Source organism: Pyxicephalus adspersus, chromosome 3 (assembly GCF_032062135.1).
Source record: "Pyxicephalus adspersus chromosome 3, UCB_Pads_2.0, whole genome shotgun sequence".
In the NCBI taxonomy this organism is placed as follows: Eukaryota; Metazoa; Chordata; class Amphibia; order Anura; family Pyxicephalidae; genus Pyxicephalus; species Pyxicephalus adspersus.
In genome coordinates, this window is record NC_092860.1 from 61841342 (window position 1) to 61850955 (window position 9614).

General features: G+C 40.0%; 1 protein-coding gene across 4 annotated transcripts in view; it reads right to left on the reverse strand.

Annotated features, from left to right (window-relative positions):
- Window positions 1–9614, reverse strand: part of YJU2 (YJU2 splicing factor homolog) — a 75519-nt gene that overhangs the window by 38449 nt on the left and 27456 nt on the right. For all 4 annotated transcript variants that reach the window (XM_072404915.1, XM_072404911.1, XM_072404912.1 and 1 more), the window contains exons 2-3: window positions 6716–6816; window positions 4497–4641 (exon numbers count right to left, since the gene is read on the reverse strand). In XM_072404915.1, coding sequence (XP_072261016.1) covers window positions 4497–4641; window positions 6716–6816 — 246 coding nt within the window. The remainder of the gene's footprint in view (window positions 1–4496; window positions 4642–6715; window positions 6817–9614) is intronic.

The following is a 9614-nucleotide window of genomic DNA, read 5'->3' on the forward strand; positions in this document are numbered from 1 at the left end:
GGTGTACAAAGAAGAGAAGCAGACAGTAGTTACATAGGTATAGATTTGTGACAGGTAGGTATATATTAAGGGGCCCCTCCCCAATGTTCCTTGCTATGTTTGTGGCTCTGGGGTCCCCAATTTGCACTTGGGGTCCCCACTTTCAATTTAGGACTTCTAGTTGTACTTTCCCCTGAAACAGCAACCCCAAACTTCACAACCCATTTGTGACCCCCATATCTTGAAATTCTTTGAACCTGGGGGGCTGCAATTGTAGTACCTAGTATCTATGAGGGTCCCCTGTACACCCCGAAGATTACAGGTCATTGTGACATACAGTTTAGGAGATATGGAGATTTGTATACATAGCTGTGAGGATGCAGAATGACATGCACACTTTATACACACTGGATACATTTCATTTTTTTTAAACAGTAATCCGAGCTCTGTGCTATGAGATGGGGGTGGGGCTGCCTGTGTCTCTTTCACATGTAGGCTGAGCTGCGTGCTCACCTCTCCAGCAGCAGCAATCCTCTGAACGGATGACACACAGCAGCCTGAGATCTGTGCATCCGAGGATGAGAGCTGCCGAGAGCTGGGCGGGGTATTCAAATCAGCCGGGCGGAGCAACCGGCTAAAAACCTCTGGGGAGAACTATGCATTCTCGGAAGGTTAACATATCTTCCTACAGCTCCTATCTCTACTGAGAATGTAGGAAAGAAATGAGTTGTTTGGTGATATCTAATCTGATTGTACCAATTGTTTGAATGACTTTTCTAAATTGTAAAAGGTAGTAGGGCTCACAAACAACTGCACCAGATGCCCTTCAATTGCCTGCTCTTGCTTGTGCCATGATACTGCCATAATTGCTTCTTTAGCTGTACAGAAGTGTGGCTTCACTATCATGTCTCTCAGCAAGCCATCAAATCTAGATGCAACTAGGGCCATGTGGACCTAATCAATCTCTAGCTGTAAATGATCACTGTCTGGAAGTAAAGACTGCATAAAAGGAGCCCACCACTTTTTTCAGATCCCCAACGGTCTCAGGTAAGCCTAAAACCCTGTAAAACTTATAGCACCTAGAGTGATTTTCTAGGCTGTCCAGCTTAGGTTGAAGCTCTTCCACCCTGTCTTCTAGGGATGTGATGTGTGTGGTATTTTGGGAGCCCGCGAAGATAGTTTCATCTAATTTATGCTCGATGCAGCCATGTCTTGGTCTGATCCCTTGAAGATCTTGTTTTAAGTAAAGAGACAATTTTGTGGCAGCTTTGTCGAATTCCCTTTGCAAATTTAATTCTCAAGATAAGGTCGCCGGAGTAGGAAGGAGGAGAGGCCTTACAATTGAGGAGAGCCTGTTTAATCAGAATGGCAGTCTACAAGATGCTGCAGGTTAGGTCTGTGGATCTTACAGATGAGAAGGAGAGATGGAGCCTGTGAAATCCTCCTGAGGTCCAAGGATGTGACATGTTCTTGCAGCCAGCTTGCTATCAGCCTGTAAAGTTTTACCCTGTCAGACAGGGCTATTTAGGTTGGCATACAAAAGGTGGCTCTGCTTGTGGAGTGATGATGAGCTGCTCCTGCGATAGTAGGAGCTTTCTGCTGTTGGCGTGATCGTTGGGGCCTGCTAGCCGATTTTCCAATCATCGTCAAGCTGTCTTGGGAAGCAAAGACTTTTGTACTTGCTGAATTCGGGAAATATGTAAATACCTAATAATAGCTATAAGGTTGTTGGATGCGAAGCAGTCTCAGTGTATGTTTACCATGCCACCATCCTGGACAGTGCCCCTCAATAAAGATCTGTATTTAATATTTACATTTTATCAGTGTTAACTAAATACCTAAAGTATTGGGATGTATTAGAATGTTTACATATATTTTTTATTTACTTATATATAAATATCAATATCTCCCAGAAGATTCTATTTGGTTTTTTAACACATTTTCTCTTTCTTAAAACGATGGCCTCCCTGCTCTTCCCTAGGTAAATTATATATAAGCCAGCCTTTCCACGATTTTTCCAACACTGCTTTCTTGAATCTATTTTAATATTCCATGTACAACTCTCAAGGTTAACAGATAATTTGCATTCCAGTGACACACATTTTTTATGTCTCACTATTGCTAATATTCACAATAGGGTTGTTTAAATATTAGTCACCTTCTGAACAAACTTCTGAGAGAAAATTTATAAAGGAATACACTTGGGAAAGGTAGTGTGACACCAAAACTGTTGCCTGGGTCTATGTAGCTGAAAAAAGAATTTGAAAGTTTCTGCGATGGGGTTATTCTGAAATGTGTGAGAGTAAAAATAAGACATTGCAGTACATTGTTTTGCTGCTTATGAAGATCAGGAATGCGTATATCCTTTTATTTTTTATTTTTGTGGATGCATCTGGGAACTTTATTACTATTACAGATTGATTTTTATAACCTGTCAGTGCAGAGGAGTTATTCTTAATTTTGTGTGCCATCTCAAACAAAAGTATGCTTATATTTTTCAGTGTAATTACAATTTTAGCACATGTGGTAGTGTCCTTGTAAGCAGCTGCTAAGCAGGGATATTTTCCCATCAGTACAAGTGGAAACCCGGAGGAAACCCACGCAGACATGGGGAGAACCTGCAAACTCCATGCAGATAGTGTCCTGGCCGAGATTCGAACCTGGGACCTAGCACTGCAAAGGCAAGAGTGCTACCTCTGAGCCACCATGCTGCTCACTATATGTTTACACTATGTAAACAGTGAATTCATATGCAATTTATTTTATACTAAAACTATCATGTGAAACATTGTTATTGCTCCTTAACTATATCCTTCTGTTTTTCTGGTAACAACAAAAAGTAGGTTTTTAAGTTTAATATACTCTGTCACATAGATGAAAAGAAACCAAAAACAAAATGACCGTATCAGCGTACAGTTTATAGAAAGCAAGGAATAAAAAGTGAAGCATATGCTCCCTAAAAGTACAGTTACAATCTAAAGGAAATATTAACCACCTGGGCGGTTAGCCCGACCTTGGTTCGGGGTAAGTAAACTTGGTACTATCGTTTACCCCGACCTTGGTTCGGGGTAGCTAAAAATATAAACAAGCGTGACATTGCAATCCGGTTGTCATACAACATTGTATGACAATCGGATTACAACTGAAAAAAAATACTTACCCTGTCCCCGCAGCTCCTCCGGACAACGTCTGTCCTCCTCTGTCTTCTCTCGGCGTGTGCAGTGACGATCTCCAGGGTTTCCTGGTGACGTCGCCGCATGCGTCGGTGCGGGCGGGAGGGGGGTCGGGAAATTCAAATCACTTTGTATTGAACTCAATACAAAAAAGCTGTATTGAGTCCAATACAAAGAAATCTTTATATAATATATATATATATATATAATATAAATATCTATACAGTACATTACATTATACACAATTTTTTTTTTTTAAAGATTTTTTTGTTTTAAAAAATTTTTTATTTTTAAATTTATAACATTTTGGACATATTTCGGTGAGTTATGCAGTAATTCGGTAAATTATAAGTAATTATTGAGTAATTTGGTGAAATATAGCCTACAATCCAAAATAAATTTCCATGCAAAAAATTTAACACTTTTTGCATGGAAGTACGGAAGTTCGGAAAGAATTAGAACACCCGGCGTTCGCGTACCCGTCCGTCGGCGATTCCTGATGTCAGTGCATGGCTCCGTCGACGGGGTCGTAGTGGGAATTTCAAATATTTTCTATTGGATTCAATACAAAGTCCTGTATCCATCCAATACAAAATAATACAAAATAATACAAAATATATTTATGTGGTTTTGTCTATAGGTATGTGACGTTGGACTGTTGGACACTAGGGAGGTGTTTTAGAAAAATATTACTATACAGTATACCGAATTATTGCATTTTCAGTATTTTTTATTTATTTATGTATTCTTGTTTAAGCTGATTTTTGTGTTTTTTATTTAATTTTATTAAAAGTAAATTTTTTTTTAAATTTTTTTACATGATTGTGTTTTTTAAACTTTTTTTATATTCATGATATCTACTAGACCCTTGTTCAGACATATTTTTGAAAGTTACAGGTCTACAATTTAAAAAAAAAATTTCATGAAAAACAGTGTACCGCTTTTGGTACTGAAATCTAGACATCAGTGAAACGCCCAGGTGGTTAAAGAGTTTACCCCTTCCAACTAATAAATTATATCAATACAAAAGTTTTAGCAATAGATACACTATGCACTCACAAAGCCAGTAAAAGTTGTTGACAGAAAAAATAAAATAAAAACAAATAACCAACACCCCAAGATGCAGTAATAAATACTGAAAGGCAGAACGCAATGTTTCTTACACTCCCCTATTAGGCCTCCCTTTCATTCATCACCAACTATATTTTTTATAATTCTAATATTTATTCAAAAATAAAAAAAAAATAAAAAAAACTAATACAGTACATATGCATTTTATATAAAAGTGTAGTAAAAAATAAATAAATGTGAAAAAATAAAACAATAAATACAATTTTTTCAAACCTTAAAGGTGATTTCAGCTAAGCATCGTGTACACTTGATATAAAAGCGAAAAATTGGGAGTCCCAAATACTGCTCATTCTGCACAGTTTCTTTCCTGGCATTGAACTTCTTTCCTTTATAGATATACTCTCCACAAGTTTTACATCTGTAAAAGAAGTAAAGAACAATATAATTTCATCTCAGAAATTCCCAGATACAACACTTTTTATAAATCATTGAATTTTAATTGTGATGTAAAATTTTACGTATCAAAAAAATATAAATATACTAATAATTCATTTTCAGAAACATTACTGTATGACTCAATCAACTTTTACATTACTTTCCACTTTAAACTGAGACTCGAGCCTGTATACTTAATCAAACAGAAATAACATTTTAAAAACCTTTCGTCTTCAATGTTTTCTAAAGAAACAAGCATAGGTGCTGCAAACTGATGATACAGAAATGGGAAAATACTTATCTGTTCCTCTTCCCAGAGCATTTTAGTCAACCCATTGGTCATTATATATTTGCAGCCACCTATCAGCAGCGGGGATCTACTTTCCGTTCTGTCACATGTGTGTTCAGACAACAGACTCCTACAATCCGCGTCTGGGTTCCACTCCTACCACACATAAGAGTTACCCTGGCTCTGGAAATAGTAGCAAATGTTATAGCTTTGTTATAGCTATAACAAAGCAGCACATTTTTTTTTTCTGAAGGGGGGGGGGGGGGGGGGGGGGGATAAAACAAAAACAAAAACGAGAGAAAAGCCCTCCTAAAGACAGAATAGGAACGCACAGTTTCCTGGGATATTCACATCATGCATCCCAAGAGGCTTCTGGCTGCTCCTTCCTCGATCAATGGGCACTTTTTATTACAATTACAGAAGGCTACGTCACCCAATCTTCTGCCTGCCCAGTGCATTTGGGTGACATAAGCAGAATCCGGAAGAAGAAAGAGGATGCCGGAATCAGCACTTCCATTGCACAGGGATGAAGGAAGATTACAGGACAGTGTGGGACTCAGTCCAGAAAAGCTCTGGAGGGATCAAGGGTTCTGCAAAAGTAAAGGTGAAGAGCAGTAGTAATTGTGACATTACATCAAAAATGTAATGTAATCAGTGAAGTCAAATCCTTTAGTTATTTTAAGAATTCTTTTGACAATCTATCAAAACATTTTTTTAAGTAGCCCAATCTGCCAGCACCGTGCTGGGCCGTAATGAGGATGGGACACTGGCAGTCCTGTCCCCATCTGCTAGCAACATGATGCGTTGTGATGAGGATGAGGCACCAGCAGTCCTGCCCTAACCAAGCCCTGCAAGTGTTTGAAGATGGGGCAGAAATGCTCTTAAAACAGACCTATAACCAAATTTAAATATTATACAAAAGGACTGCTAACCCTTTTATATAATATTATAAAAAAATACCTTTTAATTTCCCCACTTCTTTTGTGGGTTTTAATATTTTTGTATCCCTCCACTTGCGTCACGTATTCCAGGAGGCTGCTCTTTCTGTGCATGCCTGCGATTGAGCATGCATCATCAGGGGCTTTCCTGGAATGTTTCCTAGATCTGCATGTGCAGGAATTGTTTAACAAAAAATAATTGGATGTTCTTACTGAACAGGAGGCTAGGGGTAGGTCCGGGATGGTGAATATATTTCCGCAGTTTTTAGGTCGTGGACCATTACTGCAGAAGGAGTTTGGGAAGTTTGGTTTGGCAACCTGCTACTGCCATCTTTTTAAAATTATTACAAGGCCCGAACTCTGGGATAGGAGGGAACGATCTGGGTGGGCCTTACTATCCCACTGCAGTACAGACGAGGATTTTAGACTGGCCAGACAAGTATGTCTGGGGCTTAAAGAAAGTATGTGTGGTAGTCTCAGTCTGTGAGCCTGGAGGCAGCACCATGAGACAGCTCTCTGTTTCTGGAGGACAAACTACATACACCAAAGACCTTGACTAGTTGCGAGTACCAGGCATCGGCTTGGCATAGGCTCTTGTGGTGGTGGGACTGTGTCATATCTTATCTGTGGGACTAATTTTTAAAGCAAGCTAATTTTGTTCTGCTGGACTAAGCCCTGTTTTGTTATGCTGACTGTAAGCTAATTATTTTGTGTCCAAGTCTAAATAACAAACTTTTCTGAAGCACTACAATGTCTTGCGATGAGATGATCCCCCTAACTTCACATTACCAATAATAAATAGAAAAAAATTCTCTCATGAAAAGGTTTACCTCATGTTGAATGGAGCCATCAAACGCACCACATACTGACGATCCTTAGGAAGCTTCAACTTGGGAATTTTAGAAGGATCAAAATCCGGTGGGTAATATTTCTACAAGGAAAGAAAAAAAAATTAGAACCAGTGTTTAAAACACTGCTAAGAACCATTCACAAAGATAAAACTAAAATCTGTGAAAACATCACATTGCTAAGGTGCTTTTTCCTACATTATTCCTCACTACCTAGGCAGACAGCACATTATCTATAATCTGATGCTGTGGGTTGTGGACTCACAGCATCTTTACTTACAATACAGGACTATTGTACCTGCAATGAAGACCACAGGAGCATTGGAGAAGGTGTTTTTGTTATTGATACTCTAGAAAAAAAAATCAGCAGTGGGACTTTGCAACTGCATGCGTCTATAGAAAAAAAAATGCATATTACAAAATGAACATATGGTCAAGCTGCAGTTATTTAGGTATTAAATACTTTGAGGGGGAGAGCATGGCACATCCTGACTTGGCAATATTTGGCCACTTTTACTTGCAAAATCGCTCCAAATCCGTTAAAATGTAAGGCCATCTCTTGTGCATAGTCCTCTTCAAGCCACTCCACAGATTTTCTATTGGATTTAGGTCTGGACCATTCCTGAAGCCATTTTTTTGTTGATTTGGATGTATGCTTGGTGTCATTATTGTGTTGAAAGGTGAAATTCCTCTCCATCTTAAACATTTTGTCTACCTAGACTAAACGCTCCAGTTTCTAGCTGAAAAGCAACCCTAAAGCACGAGAGATATCCATAACCTTGATACCAAGATTTTTATAGCGCCAACATATTACACAGCACTGTACATTAAATAGGGGTTTCAAATGACAAAGGAATACAGACAGTGACACTGGAGGAGAGGACCCTGCCCTGAAAAGCTTATAATTTAGTAGGTGGGGGAATTAACACACAATAGGATGGGAGATATGTAGTGGTGGGATGAAGAAGACAGGTAGGCAAGTTTGAAAAAAAAAAATCGGTTTTAAGTGCTCTTTTAAATGAGCAGAAAGTAGGAGCAAGCCAGAGAATTGGGGCAGCTCTAAAAAGTCTTGTAGCCATGCGTGTGATGAGGTTGTGAGTGAGGAAGTCAGTTGTAGGTTATCAGAGGAGCGGAGAGAACAGCTGGGGGAGTATTTTTTTTACCAGGTAAGAAATGTAAGTGGGTCAAGAACTGTGGAGGGATTTGAAGGCATAGCACAGGAGCTTGAATTTGATTCTAAGGTTAAATGGAAGCCAGTGTAGAGAACTGCAAAGAGATGCAGCTGAAGAGGAGCGGTGGGAAGGATGGATGAGTTTGGCGGTAGCATTCATAATAGATTTTTAGAGGCGTGAGTCGGGTTAGTGGAATACCAAAGAGGAGGAGGTTACAGTGGTCCAGACGAGAGATTATAAAAGCGTGTACAAGGAGTTTAGTGGTCTCTGGGGACAGGTAGGGGCGGATTTTGAAGATGTTGCGTAGATGAAATTGGCAGGACTTGAAAATGTTCAGAATATAGGGGGTAAATAAGAGGGCAGAGTCAAAGGTGATGCCAAGACAATGTGCCTGAGGTGAGGGACAAATAACAGTGTTATTAACAGTAAGAAATATATCAAGGGGAGATTTGGAATTAAGGGGGATGACGATTTCTGTTTTATTCAGGTTGAGTTTCAGAAATCGTTCAGACATCCATGATGATATGGCTGACAGGCAGCATGAAAACTTATCCAGGACTGAAGGAGACAAGTCAGGGGTGGACAGATAGATTTGAGTGTCATCAGCATACAGATGGTACTGTAAGCCAAAGGAGGATATGAGACTACCTAGATAGGAAGTGTACAGAGAAAAGAGATCTGGTCCAAGGACTGACCCTTGGGGAACACCAACAGGTAGGAGAGTGAGTAGAGGAGTTACCATTGAAAGAAACTTGAAAGGAGCTGTCAGACAGATAGGAAGCAAACCAAGAAAGAGCAGTGTCACTGATACCAATGGAGTGCATGATTTGTATTAAAAGAGGGTGATCAACAGTGTCAAAAGTGGAGGAAAGATCAAGCAGAAGGAGGAGGGAAAAGGTGCCTTGAGACTTTTGTACACAAGGCATTCAAGAAGTTTGGAGACATATGGGAGAAGGGAGATAGCACGGTAGTTAGAGGGTAGGGAAGGGTCCAGTGAGGGTTTCTTCAGAACAGGGAGAGTTATGGCGTGTTTGAAAGCAGAAAAGAATATACCAGTAGAAAGGGAGAGGTTGAATAGTTTTGGTTAGGGTGGGGGCCAGGGAGGAGGAATGGGCACAGAGTAGATCAGAGGGAATTGGGTCTAGCGGACATGTAGTAGATGGAGATGATGAGAGAAGAGACTTCATCCACAGTAACAGGGCTGAGGGAGGCAAGTGATTTAAAGGTGGACGGGGTGGGTATGGTTGGAGTGGCTCAGTGAGTAGAGACATCATATCTGATTTTATCAATTTTATCTCTAAAGTAGGTGGCTATGTCTTGGGCAGAGAAGGTTGTTGTGGGGGGAGCAGGTGTCACAAATAATGGGGGGGAGGAAAACAGAAGGATAAATACAAGGGACTAGGCCTTCAAAGGCTAGGTAGAAGGAAATGGTCACCCCCTACGGACACCCTAACCTAGCCCTGACTCCTGACAGTATGACTGGAACCTAGGCCCTAGTAGCCCTGAATTGCCCTAGGAATAGTGACCGGGCTTAAAACTACTGGTTTCTTCCCTGATGAAAGAACCAGCATCTCCCTGAGGCCTAGTAACAACAAAACAACAAAACACCAAAAGTAGTTCAACTTATCTTAACCTCCTTGCAGTTAAGCCCGACCTTCGCTCGGGCAAAAAAAAATTGCAAGGATGGTTAAGCCCGAGATTTTTCACTT